The sequence below is a fragment of the Momordica charantia genome (assembly GCF_013281855.1).
Source record: "Momordica charantia cultivar OHB3-1 chromosome 5 unlocalized genomic scaffold, Mcharantia_2.0 BLBB01000005.1, whole genome shotgun sequence".
Classification (NCBI taxonomy): Eukaryota; Viridiplantae; Streptophyta; class Magnoliopsida; order Cucurbitales; family Cucurbitaceae; genus Momordica; species Momordica charantia.
In genome coordinates, this window is record NW_028275163.1 from 12,783,607 (window position 1) to 12,802,181 (window position 18,575).

An 18,575-nucleotide genomic window follows, 5' to 3' on the forward strand; every position below is an offset into this window, starting at 1 on the left:
CATTGAAGCTACCTCGGGCGGGAATTTTTCTACCTCGGCCGGGAATTATTCCAGCGGTCACCTGTTACATTTAATGGCATTTTGGTCATTTCATCTGCTTCTGACACATCATCAATGTTAAAAGTGGGTCATTTGGGCATAATTAAAGGGGTGGGTCATTTGAGCATTTCAAAAGTTTTTGGAGGTAATTTGAGCCAATTTCCCCAAAGGTAGCAACAATAGCAAACGAACTAAACTTGACAAACGAGAATACGAAATTTGCCTAATTATCATCATATTGATCAACTAATTAGAAAGCATCTCTTATTCAATAATTGCGCCACAACAGCCTCTTAATAATTAGGCTTGCATAATCTCCCTAGACATTACAATAAAGGCAAAACAACACCTCTAATTGGCTTTAACAGGACTGGTAGTAAGCCCGAATCCAAATGGGAACAGAGGATCATAATGTGGATCGCCAATGTTCATCGGCAGTTGATCAACTGTCTTAAACCATGTTCGTGAAAGTTTTCCAGTAAATCCATAATCCCCAAATAACACATCAGTAATGCCGTTGCCTTCGGTTCCTGGAAGCCAAGCAGCAACAAGTGCATCTATTAAAGCAGTGTAAGGCTGGATAACTACAGGCCGCCCTGAAATTACTACAACCACACATTTGACTGCTCCACACACTTTCGTGATGGTGCTTGGACCAGGCTCAGCAATTGTTAAATTCAAGCTGTCTCCAAAAGTTTCTGCATATGGATGTTCTCCTACTACAACAATGGCGTAAGAAAATTTGTTTGACTTGACAAACTCTGCATCTGGATTTTCATCGAAGACGACTTCTGTTTTAGGATCGACTGTATCTTTGATTGCCGAGAGGATTGTTGTACCTGATACAAGTTTCATTTTAAAAATTAGAAGAAAAAAAAAGTTAGAATACTATTTTAATGTTTGTTTGGTCCCTTTTACTTTTAGAACATTACTATTTTGTTCTTGATTTTCAAAATTTTAATATAAAATCTACACATAATAGGAAACACCTTCAAGAAATATATTTAAGTGCAGTAGTAGTGTTGAAATTATGATATAAAAAATAAGACTAACAATATCACTAAGACACCAACATGATCCCTCTTTAAAAGTCGAGGGATTACAACCAACTTTTTGAAAATAAGGGTATAAAGAAACAAAATAAACTAAGGTTAAAAGCCTAGCGATCAAAATAAATATTTTAAAAATATAGAGAATAAAATGAACAGAGATTAAAATAGTATTTTATTCTTAATAAAATAAAATAAGTCATGGAACTGAGTTTTATAGGTAAAATATGTACCAGTAGTAAGGTTGTTGCCGCCAAGACCCTGCCATTCAATTGTCCAACCACCGCACTGAAAACCAAGGTTGTTTGCGTGGCTACCAGCAACAAGTATTTTTGGTGCTTTCTTTGGGAGAGGAAGCACTGGCTTGTCAGCAGATTCTCCATTCTTTAACAGCACTAGTGATTTCCTTACTGCTTCTCTAGCTAATTCTCTATGCTCCTGTTCTTAAAAATATTAAGACAGTCATGAAACTTCCATTTATTTTTTGTTCTTATTTTAGTATTAAGAGTAACATTCTATGTAAATAATAATTTACCTTTTTACCGAGTTGATGGATAAAGCTTTGATCAGCTAATGGGTTCTCAAACAAACCCATAATAAACTTGACTCGTAAAATTCTCTTTACTGCATCATCAATTCGACTCATGGGAATTACATTGGTTTTTACCAAGTAAGTGAGGCCATCAATGAACTCTGTGTAATTGAATGGAACCATTATCTGTAACAAAAAAAAAATTAATTAATAAATAATATCAAATGAGTGTGACCATTTTTAAACATGAATAATACAAATTTTTACCATGTCAATACCAGCAGTGACTCCTGTTATAATGGAATATGTATAATTTGCATGAGGTGGAGAGGTAATCCTATCAATGCCTTGCCAATCTGAGATAACAAAACCCTGAAACAACAAAAATATTTGTACAATCTTTACGACTATGTATATCGAGGAGAAAACTCTCAATATTCATACGATTCCATGTCAAACAATATCCTTTCAAGAGGGTAGCTTTTTGGGCTCGCCAATCCTGGTCGAATCCTTTTAATTTTTTATTCTTATTTGATCTTGCCAGACTCTAATACCATCTCAATATCAATATTTATAGTATCGACTTCTTTGATCTTTTCAATATAAGATCCTTAACCAGAACCACAATATTTCACGAATAAGAGCATATTGTATTACCCTGAAACGGAGAGTGTTTTTGAGAAAGTCGGTAATAAGTTCTCGATTAGCATGCATCTTCTTTCCATTCCAGCTAGAGTATGAGATCATAATAGTTGATACGCCCTTGATGATAGAGTTATAGTAGCCCGGCATGTGAGTGCTAAGCAGTCCATGTCTATTTATGACTGTGTTGTTTTCATTGATCCCCTTGGTAGTTCCACCATCACCTACAAAATGTTTTGCACAAGCTGCTACTTTTTCTCTGTACCAATAAAAGTGGAGTAAAATGAAAAGTTATAGAATAAATATCCGTTAAAAAATACTTTTTCGTCCATATTGTTTCCTAAAAGTAACAATTTAATCCTTAAATTTTATTTTGTAAGGATTCTTTTTTTATTTTCTGAAAAAATCGATACCGTGTAGTTTACGTTGTGGATACCTATAATGGAGACTCGTTGCCTGACTGAACAACACGTGACCAGTAGAAAGACTTGAACTTAAGACCTTATGATAGATGATACCACAAGGCCCAAGGCTATTCTCAGTGTGTGTTATCCCACATAAGACTAATTTATAATGATTTAGCTATGTACTTCAAAATTAGTAACATTTACGTCGCTTAACTTTATTATATAAACAATTTAATCTTTTTAGTTTAAAATTTGTAATAATTTAGTCTCCTAAAATTTTTTTGTTAAGTTTCTTATATATGTAGATACATAACTCGACGAAGGGCCAAATATATTTATAAATTATGAAGACCAAATTGTTATATAACAAAAATCAACACTTAATTTTGATGAGATATTTCACGGTAGAAACTAAATTGTTACAAATTTTAAACTTTAAAAAGATTAAATCATTATGTATTAAAATTCAAATACTAAATTGTTATCAATTTGAAATTATAGGGACTAAATTGTTATTTCAGAGACTAATATGTTACTTTAACAAAATTACAAAGACGAAACCTGTTTTTTAACCATAAATACTCGTCAAAATCGTAAATGTGTACCTTCCTGCAACATAAGGAACGCCTTTCCGAGAGTTGGCTGGGATTTCTCCTTGTAAACCTGATATAATTTCGGTCATCGATTGAACAATTTTGGGGTCTTCGCTGTAGCTTTCATAGCATCTTCCCCATCGTGGATCTCTACAAACCTAAGTAAAAAGATAAATCATATTTTTTAGATTAGAAGGATAATTATTTGTAATAAATCATTAACATAAATAAATCAATTGTTGTTACCGCTATGCAAGGTGCGAAGACATAAGAAATGCCAGTAGCTCGGACTTCGAGTGCAGTAGCCACTCCAATTCTCTTAACAAGCTCGGGATCTCTACCCATCAGAAAAAAAAAATACTTAGATGTGTTAACTCATGGGGATTATTTATCCATCATCACTGAAATTTGATAATTCTTCATTTTCTTAAAAGAATTCTCTATTTCGACATTTCTGTTATTTAGTGATGGTAGGTACAACATAAGTTCTCACTAGTTCAGGACGTAATTATTTTCTACTATCCAATACGTCCTAAATGTGTTACCACATTGTGTGATCTTATTATTTAAAAGTTAACTTTTAGTTTAATGTATAGCCTGATCTCGTTTATTGTAAATCTTTTATTGGTTTTACGGAAAAGAAAGGGGTAAAATTGTCATAAAATCTTACCTGGTGGCTCCAAGGCCAACATTATGAGGAAAAATTGTGGCCTTATAAACATTGTTGTGACCATGTACAGCATCAATCCCATAAATCATTGGAATACCAAGTCTAGTTGACAAACACCCTTCTTGAAATTCGTTCACCATATCAATCCAAACTTTTGGAGATGCCTCTTTTGCAGGAACACTGCCTCCGCCGCTCAGTACACTCCCTATATCAATATACCAATTTGAAATTAATTACGCTTCTTCTACTTATAAATTTTTAGGAAAATTTTTATGTATTTTTTGTTACCTATTTTCTAAATTTTCAAATTTTTTCACTTATATGAGTATATCAGGTACTCAGTATTTTAAATGTATATCACATACATACGGCATAGATACTCAAACTCAGTAGTATATCATATGTATATCACATACATACTACAAGTATATTAAATATTCATATTAGTAGTATAACAAATATATATCAAAAATATATATATATATCAGTAGTCAGATATATTATAGATATATTACAAATATATATCATTTAGATAAAGTTGTCATTTTAAAATTGGACCTCCGTTTTTTTCTAAAGTGCTATATTTAAAAAAACTAAATGTGTGTATGTTATTTTACTAATTTTACTAAATTTTTTTGTCATATTTGCAATTGTGTATATATTTTTCTATTTTATTATCTACTTTTTAATATCTAAGTTAAATTTTAACTTTTTTTAAATTCACGTAACATAATTTTCTAAAATATAAAACTCTAAACGAATTTGTTATCAAATGGATCCATGGACGTAAATTATTTATGTTTCTCTTTTCTTTTTATGTATCGTATATATTTCGAAAGGAAGTAAGAAGATTAGAAGGATGAGATTACCAATTAAATACTTTTTCATAACCTCCTTTGAAGCAACGGTTCGGTCAATTTGCACCATTTGGCCAATCTTTTCTTCAAGGGTCATCCGACCAAGTAGATCTCTTATTCTAACATTTAATGGCTGTTTTGGGTCTTTATATCTCAAGTAGTGAGGCTTCGCCAGCGCTTCACTGAAGCACAAAAGCAAAACCCCCATCAAAAAGATGGGAATTTTTGCCATCTTAGTTACGTTGCCTACAAATTTAAACACCATTATTGTGTCAATATGAAAACATGGATTAAGAAAAAACATAAAACTAATCAACATCAAATTAATCAAACAATACTTGTCATGCAATGTTCATCTAAGTTAAAATAAAGGGAGGGTTGGGAGCTCATCCAGACGACAGACTCACTACATTCCTACAATGATATGATATTATCTGCTTTGAGCATAATACTCACTGTTTTGATTTTGGTTTCATCTAAAACGTCTCATACCAATAGAGATAGTTGTCTCTCATATATATTTTCATAACCTTCTCCTTCCTAGCTATTGTAGACTTTGTTTACATTCCTTACGAATCCAATAGAGAGAATTTCCCTCGACACCAAAAATTTAATATCAACTCTTCTTAGTTTACTATGTTTGATTTTGACTTTGTATTGCTTTCTTTGAATTTTAACCAATTGCTAATATAAATGAGTCCATTTTTATGGCCACTACCATATTGTTTATGAAGTGTGAGGTACGCAGTAAAATGTATTAGTCTCCAATCTTTGCTAGAGCAAAAGTGCAGCTTTTTTCTTTTGAAGTGAACAACATATAATAAAGTTAATTTTTTATATTTAAAGAAAAAAAAAATATAAATATATATATAATAACCATCATCCATTAGAGCGCTTCTTCAGCACGCTTTTCAGACTATTGGATATATATATAATAACCATCATCCATTAGAGCGCTTCTTCAGCACGCTTTTCAGACTATTGGTAGGAACCCATTTCTAGCTGAGTATGTTAACTAGTAAATTTTCGATTTTATGTAGTGAGAATGTCTAACTGAATTATTAAATTAATATGAAAAAGTAACTCACCCTTAATTAAAAATATGTATTTTAATGCAAAACTTAACGTTTTAGTGAGATAATAGAAGGCTTAATTTTTTTAAACTAAAATGATTAAAATTGAAACTTCAAAAAAAAAAACAATTAAAAAGAAGGCCTAAAATATAGTTCAAATATTAGGGACAAAAATTATATAGTCAATCTACTTTTTATAATTCTTATCATTATTATTGGTGATAACCGAGATATATATATTTTTTTAAAAATATTAATTATGGTTAAAAATATGTTCTTGGTACAAAATTTTCAACTCTTTAATCAACTAGGTTCTTCCTCTCAAAAAAAAAAAAAAGTTTCAACTAGATTCTTTAAGGTGACATTGTCAAAGACAAGGATGAATCAATAATTTAACATTCAAGACAAATCAACAATTTAACTCTCAAAGTATAACTGATTAATGATGTATTCATTGAAGTAATTTAATATATTTGCATATGGAGTCAATTAGTAACTTAGAATTCAAGAGGAGAAATGATTGTTTTATGGGAAAAAAATAAAAAAAGAAAAAGAAAAAACAATTGATGAAAAATTATTCTTCAAAATTTTCCGTAATTAATAGCTGATCTTTTTTAGTAGTACCCTTGCTTATTTGGTTTTCTCCAAAAAAAAAAAAACATCTCTCAGTTTGTTGGAAAAGAAAAACTTATTGAAATTTGAAATTTAAAATTTTTTTAAGCCTATTATATTCAATATGGTACATAATCATAACTAAACGACAAAAATTAAAAATTTATACATAACTAATAAAAAGGTTATGAAAAGTTTTTCTGATCATGTACTAATATATTGATTTAATTAATTTTTTTATTAAGTAATGAACTATACACACACGCATTAAACTTTGAGTAGCTCAAATACATAACTTCAATATACATATATATTGTATAAATACTAATATATTATTATTATTTGTTAATATTATATTATAATACGGGTACTATGTTTTATTAAAAAAAAGGTACTATAAATTAGAACCTATAACTTTTAAAAGGAGGTATATATTGTCAAAAAAAATAAAAATAAAATAAAAATCTATTGAATTATATTTGAGTTAGATATTAATGCATTTCTACATATACTATATTCAATACTTAAGTACTCTACATAATCGAAGAAAAAAATCATATAGTAGCCACACTTCCTCTGAGAACAAAAAATATTATTGACGAAAAACAAAAAAAAAAAACCAAAATATTATTGACGAACAACAAAAATATTATTGATGAAAAAAGAAATTAATTGCATACTTGTAGTAAAAAATATTGAAAAAAAAATTAAGTTTTTTCTTCTTCTTTTTTTTCTTTGAATGAACTAAAAAAGAAGTTAATTGCGTAATTAATGGCATATGAAAAACAATTAATCAGATCTATAAACTCAATGCAATTGTGGAATTCACTGTACTTACCAAAGTTATATGAATTAATATTTAAAATCAAGGGCTTTACTATTATTATTATTATTTTAATACAAATATATACGTGGAATGTGGATTTGAAATCACTTTTGATCCCAGATAAGTACCTAAGGGACCATTTGGTTGGGGCTTTTTGGGTGGGAATGGACGTAGCAAGTAAATCTTTGTTTTGTTACCGGATTTGAAAACTTTTCGTGATAATAGTTTCATTCCCAGGCCTCCCTTATTCCAAAGGACTTTCTTTTCCCTTTCGGGTTTGTCTGGATTCTGTGCCAGAATCTTATCTATATTTTTTTTCATAAATTATTTACTTTATCTTATTCAAATTAATTAATTACAATTAGTTAAATAAAATTAATTAATTACAATTAGTTAAAATATTTAGATTAAATTTATAATTAATAAAACAACATTAAAATTTTACCAATAATGTACTAAAATTAATTATTCTATGGTAATAAATTAATTTATTAAAATGTATACTGTTGGCAAATCGAGAGTGTTGGGTACCAAAAAAAAAAGATATATTATGGTTATATAAATTTCCTTACGAATGTAGGTTTTTTTAATTGTTTGTCCAAAAAATGGCTACATATATTACCTTTTCCGCCGATTCTTATTTTACCATTATATGATTAACTAAATATACATAATCAGATTTAAAATAATACTCATGTTAAGTTACACTCAATAAATAATACTCATGTTATTTTCTCTTCTCTTCTTTCATGGAGTAAACTCCTCTCTGAGTCTGGAGGTGAAAGGGAAGATGGATCTAATATCGCTCTAAGGTTACATCATTTTCTTTTGATTCTTAACCTATCTAGTAATGAAATTAGATTCGGGTATCTCTCTTGTTCGATCTCTTGATATTTTCTAGCTACCTATTCTCAGAAATCATGATAAAGGCATGGTTAACCTTCATGATTGAGAATCTCTAGTTAAAAGATATGAAGATGGTTGGATATAGATCGATTGATCGAAGAATTTGATTTAATTAAGAGATAGATTATTATCAAAATTAAAGAATGTAAACTTATTAAGATTTTATTTCCATCTCCTAGATATCTCCAGATTCTCCCTCTCATACTTGGATTTGCATCTTGTATAATGGGAAGCCCCTCTTCTCTTCGTCTATTGCTCGGGCGATAGCAGCAAACTGCAGGCTCGAGAGACCTCCTTGCCTGAAAGAAAGAAGGGAAGAGCCACTCTCTTACTTACGCAATTAGTAGGACACGGAGGAACAACCTACTTGACTTCTTTGTTCCGTCGTTGACCCATGATCAATGGCTGGACCATGCTCTTGCCTTTAGGCCCGCCCACTACCAACCTCAACATGTCGGGATATCCGGACACCCACCTAGCACATGCTTTCCAAACTTCTCTCGAAAATCTCCCCCCACTCACAACCGATCGTTGACACAGCTTCCTCTTCTTCCTCTTCCTCTAGCAAACGAAAATCAGAAAATGATTTTTCAAAACTATTAGCCGAGCATAATTCAGCCGAAGTCCATCTGGCAAAGGTTGAAGACCGTCTCAAAAATTGGTCTATCCCCAAGATAGATCCAAATCAGGTACATAAGATAAATACCTTCAATTTCTCCCAGCAAGATATTATCATCATCACTGAAGAAAACGTTGCTATGAAGGATGAATTCACCGAAATCACTCTTCTCCCTAAAGAAACCCTCTTCAAAGTCAGGAACAAATTCAAGTATCTCGATATTGGATGTGTCCAAGTTGCTTTGAAACCTTTCTTCAGAGAAGGCTTAGATGTCCCAGTTTATCTCGCCCTACGAGATAAGAGGCATCTCAACTTTACTCCCTCTTTTCTAGGGATCGTTGAATCAAATCTGGTACAAGGCCCAGTATACTTCAACTACAAACCCGGTCTTACCGTCTCCCTTCAAGATAAAAACATTATGGACGTCCTATGCCTAGATGTTCACTCTGAAGGATTAGAACTAAAGGACGGATCTCTCCCGTTTGTTGTCTCTTATCGCATCTATTAGAAATTGATGCATACCAACCTTTCTCCAAAAGCTCTAGGTGTTTCTCCAAAAGGTTACTCCATGCTGATGGAAGTCAATATCGAAAAATCTTCGATGACCATTCCAAAGACGCTTCGTTGGGACGAGATTTCCAGAAACACTATCTGGAACTTCAAGGAGTGTCAACCCCCGCCAGAAGAACTAGTACGGAGGCATCAATTACCGAATTTCCAGATGGAAACGTCGAAATACAATTTAATTCTGAGGCAAGATACCCCAGAATTAGAGAAGTTATGAGTAGCCGCCCGAGTATATCTTCAGATACAAGGTCGGTAAACACTATTAATAGATCTTTTAAAAGGTCTGAATCAATGCGAGCGTCGGTAGACTTCACTCATCCTATCCCTGACGTTCATTATGAAGAAGGATCACTCTCTCCTACCCAGTCCGACATGGAAAGGAGAACTGAACCTGCTTTCAACCAAATAAACGTTATCTCAAAACCCGAGAAACGTTATGAAGAACTATACGGCAATACATCGATATGTGGATTGCCGCACCAAAAGAAACAAGGAAACCTGTCATGAGTATTGGCGATTTCACTTTAAAAATACAACAAAGAGAGCTAGCTAGGAACGAAGCTCTAGTTGAAAAGCTCCAAGCCCAAGGACAGGTAGCAGTCATTAAAAATGGCACTGTTTGGGTCACGGCAAGAGGCAAAGAGATAGCTTCCACCTTCCCTCCAGAAGAAGAAGCTACTTTTTCTCACTCAGTGATACCTGCAATAAAGATGGTGTCTTCACTCTATAAGACAATAGACGAAGACAAGGTCCAGAAAGTTGGTGTTCGAGAGATTAAGAACATCCAGCATCAACTTAATTACTCAAACAAGATTCTTTCTGAAGTCTCTAGAGCTGTCGAAAGAATTGAGAATCCGGTTCTTCCTACCGTCTCCAAGATCCCAAGGATCCCACCAGTAGACCCCTATCAACCAATCTTTCAACCAAACAGTTTTAAGATTGGACTTCTCAAAGAAGACTCCTCAGATCTATTGCTTGAGATCAACAGAAGACTTTCTTCTTTGTTTATCGATAAAGGAGACTCTTCCCAAAAGAATGATGTGGTTAAGAGTATAAACGTAGTTGTTGCCTTACCAACTACAACTCAAGCCTCATCTTCAACAATCCTTCCGGTCACCATGCACACGGAAATGAAGAGCCATTATCCTCAACCATCTCCTCCTGACCTAGGATGGGACGATCTCCGCCATGATCAACGAGCTTATGACGGATCGTCTATAGTTACTTGGAATATCGACGGATATTCTGAAGCTCAAATGATGAATGCTTTTCAAGAAATGATGATGGCAGCTACAGCATTCAGCACCAAAAAGTCGGTTTTACAGACCGCTCATATCCTAATCTCAGGTCTCTCTGGAAACCTAAGGAGCTGGTGGCATAACCAGCTGACAGAAGAGGATAGAACAAGAATCCTGACGGCGACTAAAACAGTTGTCAAACAGGAAGGATCAAATGCAATGCAGATTGATGAGCCAGACATGGTAAATCAATTAGTTTATGCAATGACAAAAAATTTCATTGGTAGTACTAAAGTCTACTCAGACCTCAATATCGAAGCTCTTTTAGGCCTTCGATGTCGAAAGATGAGCAACTACAAATGGTATAAAGACACCTTCCTAACACGTCTTTATACTATTACAACATGCGGAGCAGATATCTGGAAACAAAAGTTTGTTGAAGGTCTTCCGCATTATATTGCTCAAAAATTCTACCAAACGGCAGTAACAAACTCTACAACCAATCAAATCAATTGGTCAGAGTTAACCATTGGAGATATTACTGCCACAATTCAAGGAATATGCGTCAATCTCTGCCTAGAGAATAAGCATACAGCCAAAGTTATCAAAGATCCCGACTACCGAAAGGAATTGAGGACTTTCTGCAAACAATACGGTCTTGACTATGGACCCAAAGATGAAAGGAAGAAGAAAAAGAAATCTTCCAACAAGCGACTCTTCAGCAAGAGTAAATCTAAAGATTTCGAATTACCACGGCGTAAAAGGAAGTATTACAACAGGTACAAAGGAAAGAAGAATTATTCAAAGAATCATTCTCATAAATCCTCTGTTACTTGTTACAAGTGCAACCGCAAAGGACATTACTCCAGCAAATGCCCTTTGAAGGACAAAATCAATTCTCTGACCATAGATAAAGAAACGCGGCAATCTCTTCTCTATGCCATCAGAAGCGAAGAAGAATACTCTTCATGTTCCGAGTATTCAACTGATAATGATGAGATCAATCTCATAAATGAAGAAGATTCAGATGAAGAAACCTTTTTCTCTCAAAGTGATTCCTCTGAGGAAGATGGAATTATTCTCTGCACTGGCCACTGCACTGGAAAATGCCACGGCCATATCAATGTCATCAGTAAGGATCAAGAGGCTCTCTTTGATCTAATTGAGCAATTACCCGATGAAGACTCTAAACGAATGTGTCTCATCAAACTTCGGGAAAGCCTTGAAGCTGAAGCTCTTCAAAGGAAGCCAGAATTGAACCTAATAGAATACTCTTTTCAAGATATTCTAAAAAGGGTCAAAGGAGAAGCTAAAAAGCCTATCCAAATTGAAGATCTCCACAATGAAGTGAAGACTCTCAAAAGGGAAGTTGCTGAAAATAAGCAACGTCTTTCTACTCTTGAATACGCCTTCAAAAAATTTCAGGAGTCAGAAACCACGGAAGGAGAAACTTCCTCAAAATCTGAACAAACTTTACAGACTGATTCACCAAGCGGAATCAATTACATTAGTAAAGTTCAAAACCAGAAGTGGATGTCCAAGATTATTTTAAAAATCAGAGACTTCCAGCTGGAAACATTCGCTCTTATCGACTCTGGAGCCGATCAGAACGTCATCCAAGAAGGTTTAGTTCCTTCTAAATACTTCGAAAAAACAAAAGAAGTTCTTAGAGAGGGGAGACGAGTAGATACTTTGTTGGAAGATAGGCTCTGATACCACTGAGGGTCGAGGGCAAGTGCTCTTTATAGAAGAGAACCAATAATTGCAACTGGCTGCAATTATTGATTTCTTACTATTGTCTTGACACTACCTGTCTGTACATGTCTTGACTAGATCTGTTATCTTGTCATTGGTTATCTTCGAAGTTCCAGATAGTGTTTCTAAAAATCTCGTCCCAACGAAGCGTATTTGGAATGGTCATCGAAGATTTTTCGATATTGACTTCCATCAGCATGGAGTAACCTTTTGGAGAAACACCTAGAGCTTTTGGAGAAAGGTTGGTATGCATCAATTTGTAATAGATGCGATAAGAGACAGCAAACGGGAGAGATCCGTCCTTTAGTTCTAATCCTTCAGAGTGAACATCTAGGCATAGGACATCCATAATGTTTTTATCTTGAAGGGAGACGGTAAGACCGAGTTTGCAGTTGAAGTATACTGGGTCTTGTACCAGATTTGATTCAACGATCCCTAGCAAAGAGGGAGTAAAGTTGAGATGCCTCTTATCTCGTAGGGCGAGATAAACTGAGACATCTAAGCCTTCTCTGAAGAGAGGTTTCAAAGCAACTTGGAAACATCCAATATGGAGATACTTGAATTTGTTCCTGACTTTGAAGAGGGTTTCTTCAGGGAGAAGGGTGATTTCTGTGAATTCATCCTTCATATCAACGTTTTCTTCAGTGATGATGATAACATCTTGCTGGGAGAAATTGAAGGTATTTATCTTATATACCTGATTTGGATCTATCTTGGGGATAGACCAATTTTTGAGACGGTCTTCAACCTTTGCCAGATGGGTTTCGGCTGAATTATGCTCGGCTAAGATTTTTGGAAAATCATTTTCTGATTTTCGTTTGCTAGAGGAAGAGGAAGAAGAGGAAGCTGTGTCAACGATCGGTTGTGAGTGGGGGGAGATTTTCGAGAGAAGTTTGGAAAGCACAAGAGAGGGAGAGGGAGAATCTGGAGATATCTAAGAGATGGAAATAAAATCTTAATAAGTTTACATTCTTTAATTTTGATAATAATCTATCTCTTAATTAAATCAAATTCTTCGATCAATCGATCTATATCCAACCATCTTCATATCTTTTAACTAAAGATTCTCAATCATGAAGGTTAACCACGCCTTTATCATGATTTCTGAGAATAGGTAGCTAGAAAATATCAAGAGATCGAACAAGAGAGATACCCGAATCTAATTTCATTAATAGATAGGTTAAGAATCAAAAGAAAATGATGTAACCTTAGAGCGATATTAGATTCATCTTCCCTTTCACCCCAGATTCAGAGAGGAGTTTACTCCATGAAAGAGAAAGAGATAAGAAAAGAAGAGTCGGGCAGAAGAGAACTAATCAATTAAGAATTTCAACCACCGTCAGTGCAATTTTTTTTTAATGAGAACATTATATCACATCCCTATGAAGTCGAGAATCAAATCTTCCCTAATCAAATAAACTATAAAGTTCACGATTTTTATAATATTTTAATTTATTTCGTATACTTTTTTTAAAAAATTAACATAAACAATTCAAGCACGTCTTTTTATAAAATAATTAATGATTTAATGATTCATATCATATTCAAATCATTCAATCATTTTCCACTAAAAAATGCTCAACCAGTTAATTGATCATTGATATAATACTGTATAATTAAGGATTTGTCATATGAGTAATTGATTAACCCATAATTCAGACCATTTGATAATTATATTATTTTTTATTTCTTGTTTCTTAATTGAAATAAAAAAATTAAAGCATGTCTTTTAATTTTTCTAATGACGGTGATAGGTTAGTACAATTCTCCTGCAGCTGATTTGGTCAATAGCTCCTCTCAGGACCCACAATCATCGAGATTTGAAAAAGATTTGAAATCGAAACCCCGTCTTATAACAATAATGAAAGAAAAAAAAGGTATGAAGTTGAAATCTCCACATCTCATTCTTGACCAACCCAAAAAGGAAAAAATTATAGTATAAAGTATAATTTGAAAAAGATTATATAAATTTAAAAAACTAATTAAAAATCAAATTATTATTAGGTACTAAATATCGATCGACATGTCGACACTTTTATTTACATTTACATGTGTTAATAAGTTCGACATTAAATTGACATTTTCATAGTAATAAAATATGAAAAGTATCAATAAAATATCACTCCCATACACATAATATTGTATTAAAAAATTATATACATAATATTAATATTAATAATTTTTAACTCATTTAAGCATATTAAAATGTATATTTGTTAATTAAAATATTTTTTTACAAATTTTTTATTTTTATATTTTTTCAGACATATCCTCCACCAACGTGAGATAGAGAGCTCCACATTAAGTGAAAAGTGGTGGGCCGAGCCCACTAGGCCACGTCCCAATCATGACGCTCATCAGTCAAAATTCAACTGCAAATATTCTCTCTCTCACCGATTTTCTCTCTCTACTCCCAACTAACCTTCAGCCGGCGGCAATCCTCGGCTCCGGCGAGCCAATCAGTGCCCTCGGATAGACTTGCCCTATCGGACAGCTGTGCTGCAGCCACAAGGACGATATCGTTCCACATCCACTCTCTTTGTAATTATCTAATTGAATGGAAGTTCTACAGTGCATTCAAATGAATGCGTATTTAGATCGACTGTGTTCGAATGTGTGTGAATTTTGTTTAATTTTTTCTGTTCTTCATGTTTTTCGATCAATCTTCTACTTCAATTTTCTGATTCCAGGAGAAGCTAAATCATCTCTAATTATTGCCTAATTTCTCTAGATCTAACGCAGTACCACACACAATCCAGTCTAATACAGAACAAGCATTCCAATTCGCACATTTTCATTCAAGAAAACAGAGCAATTAAACACGATTTGCGGGGATCGAAGCAGGAAATTAGAACACAGCAAAAGCTAATAGAAGAATTAACTTACAGAGGAAGAAGAAATCGAGGTCAGAGACTCACGAACCACTCTCCAGCTTCAATCAGAATCTCGGAGGCTTGGGGAGAGAGAGAGAGAGATCTGAATTTCTCAACAATTTACAGTCTCAACTCTGCAGTATGCGCAGTACTTGTACAAGATACTCACTCTTGTTTAATTGGTGACTTGAAAATATAAATCTGAAATTAACGAATTCAAATTTATTTTTGGTAGTAAATTTAAAAATTCAATCTTAATTTAAAATATTGTTCAACGTGTTAATATATTTGTAAACTGTAATTACTGACAATCTATAATATTAATTTATTTGTTTACATCTTTTATATATAAATATTGTATAATTTATATTATATTATATTTTACTTATTTTAATTTTAAAAAAAATAATAAATTTATAATATAAAATAGTATATTTATCAAAAATTTTATTTTTTTAATATAACTTTACATCTAAAAGTACGATTTAAATCGCAAGGCCGGAAAATAATTTTTAGAAATAAATCTGTTAAATACAAATTAAATCTAAAACAAGAAACATAGACAACTAAACATACCTAATTTTCTTTTCCAATTTATTGCTATTTTGATTATTAAATTATGGGAACTGCATTTTTCATTTATTAACATTTTCGTACTTTTCCAATTTAAACTTCCACGTCACCAAACAATTTCCTTTTATACTTCCGAAGCTTATCCCAATATATTTGATGATGCTGACTGTCTTCACCCCCGACGAAATAATAATTTATAATTATTGTTTTCTAAAATCCTTTTTAGAAAAAGATTAAAATCTTTTTTAGAAAAAAAATTAAAATCTTATTTTGATAAGTTTCTTTTTTCGTAGTACTGATATTCTGTATTTAAAATTAAAAAATTGTAGGCTATGTTATTGTTTATTGTCTATAGAAGACAAAATGTTGACTTTTCAAAGCCAGCTTGCCTGTGGCTCAAAAAAAAAAAGTGTTTGGACATAGAAACGTTAGAAAAATAGTACTCCTTTGAAATGTCTTGTTTTAATAAGAGGAAAAGGAAAGTGAACGCAACTTTAAAAAGATGAGCAAGAATGTCTTTAGTATAATTTAATAAAGATTTATTATAAATTTGATGAATGTATTTTCAAAAGCCTAATAGACAGTTGCAGATCAAGAAATTTTGTTCGGAGTGCTTTATACTAATTTAACAAGTAATTTTTTTAAAGTAAAAAGTAAGTAATTCTAAAAAATTATAAATGAAATGACCACAATTCTTCTCTACCAGTTTTCATATGATGAAATCGCTGCATAATAATTTCATTCTCTATTTTATCAATTAATTCTTTCCCAATGTATGTGATAAGACTATGATTCATCTACTAGTCTCTCATCTGATTACGCAACTGAGTCTTTACAATACACATAGTAGAAAATTTTCTCTCCATGGCAGTTGTTGAAACTGGCAACCGATAAACTAATGGATAGGCTTTATCTTTAGCTATCATCACCATGTTTAGTGCAAGATCATTACCATAGACATGATAAGAAAATGTGTCTTAGACAATTAATCTCCAAATAGTCGGCTTCCTTTAATTTTGCAGACTACAAAATGAAAATTAAAAAATAATATTGTTGACTGCGAATTCTGGTCGTAAGCCACGTGTCCCTCGGATGAGTAATCCGGCCGAAGAACAAGAGAACATGAAACAAAAAGAACTCGACGCTCATGCGGTGTCCCGCCTAAGACACTCCGACGATCAAGTTAATAATCAGAATAGAAATAGGAAAAATACACCAAATATGTGAGTGGTAGATTTTTCACCTCCTTGGGGAGGATGAGGGTCCTTCTTTTTATAGCCTCGGGCAATCGACCAGGAAGAACGACGGTTAGGGATGGCAGAGACGCGCCACGCTGTACGGGAAGCATCGAGGAGCATGCCTCTAATAGTTGCGGGCCGACACCTCGTCCTACTGCTCAGAGCCTGTTGCCTGCAGCTATGAGGTATGCATGTCGTATTGATGGTATCCGCCACCCACTACGATTACGTACAACGTCCAATTGTCCACATTCCCTTATCTCTTCGTGAGAGGACATGTGTCCTGTTCGGCAATGCTAGTTTGTGGGGGAGGGCAACCGTATGTGGTCTTGCGTTCCAGAAGCAGACACACATCCTACTCGATTTCTTTCCCCCAACAAATATAAATAAAAACAAAGGAATCTCGAAACTGATGATTCGAAGAGGAAAAAAGATAGATCGATACAATAATTAATAGAAAACATATTACCTATGTGTAACGACAAAGTATAAATTGAAAGAAAAAAAGGTTGACCTTGAAATTGCCAGCAACAATTAGATCAAAGAGACGACAATGATGTATTCTAGTAATATATATATATATATATATATATATATATATATATATATATATATTTTAAATATTCCACTCATTTATAGATATTTTTTCATTTTTTTAAAAATTGTCGTATTTGTTTAGGAAATGATATGTTTCCAATTTCTTTTAGTTTTTCAAAAATTAACTTAATTATTTAATTTTCAAAAAATATTTTCCTTTTTTTAACCTCGGATAAATTTGGTAATAAATATATAATTGTTGCCAAAATCTGGTAACAAATAATTTAAAAAAAAAAAGAAAGAAAAGAAAGTGGATGAAGCTAGGGTCCCAAGGACGTCGGAGCCACCAGGGGGCTTGAGCACGCATGGACCACTGTGTGAATACATATTTTGTTGTTTAGAAATCAATCCGTATACATTAATTATATACTTTACGAAGTTTAATGGCCCTGGGTCCTTAATAAAACAGCCCCTGCTAGTAGGATCTTTAAACTTTTAATTTTATGTCTTATGTTCTTAAGTTTTAAAAAGAATTCAATAGGTCCTAAAAACTTTTAACATTATGTTTAATGGGTTTTAAATTTTAATAGGTATAAAAGAACAAGAGAATTTATTATTCAAGATCATTTTAAATATAAAATTGAAAGTTCAAATATCTATTAGACAATTTTTTAAAGTTATCTATCGAGTATTGTTTAGAAAAGTATTTTCCATCTACCGAGTATTGTTTAGAAAAGTATTTGCCAATCTCTAATATTTAACTTTAGTCTATTAGACACGACCTTAAAATTTTATGAATAATTTCACCCAAATACTCTTAAGGAAAAAAAAATCACCCAAATACTTTTTAGATTAGCTTTTTGTTTTTGTTTAATTACTTTCAACAGCCTTAAATTTTGAACATAGCAATCAATGATGACCAACATCCATGACTGAACGGTTAAGATATTTTGCTATTTCTTAGGGGTA

The 18,575-nt window shown here is 32.8% G+C and overlaps 1 protein-coding gene across 1 annotated transcript; it reads right to left on the reverse strand.

The window, feature by feature from the left end:
- Positions 1 to 250: 250 nt before the first annotated feature.
- LOC111022483 (uncharacterized) lies at positions 251 to 15,430 on the reverse strand. Its single transcript, XM_022299654.2, has 10 exons — positions 15,272 to 15,430; positions 4,802 to 5,035; positions 3,933 to 4,137; positions 3,509 to 3,599; positions 3,275 to 3,420; positions 2,278 to 2,521; positions 1,888 to 1,992; positions 1,624 to 1,806; positions 1,322 to 1,526; positions 251 to 878 (listed from the first exon to the last, which is right to left on the reverse strand). Exons 2-10 carry the CDS (start codon positions 5,019 to 5,021, stop codon positions 391 to 393), a joined length of 1,887 nt encoding a protein of 628 aa, XP_022155346.1. The 5' UTR covers positions 5,022 to 5,035; positions 15,272 to 15,430; the 3' UTR covers positions 251 to 390.
- Positions 15,431 to 18,575: the final 3,145 nt, after the last annotated feature.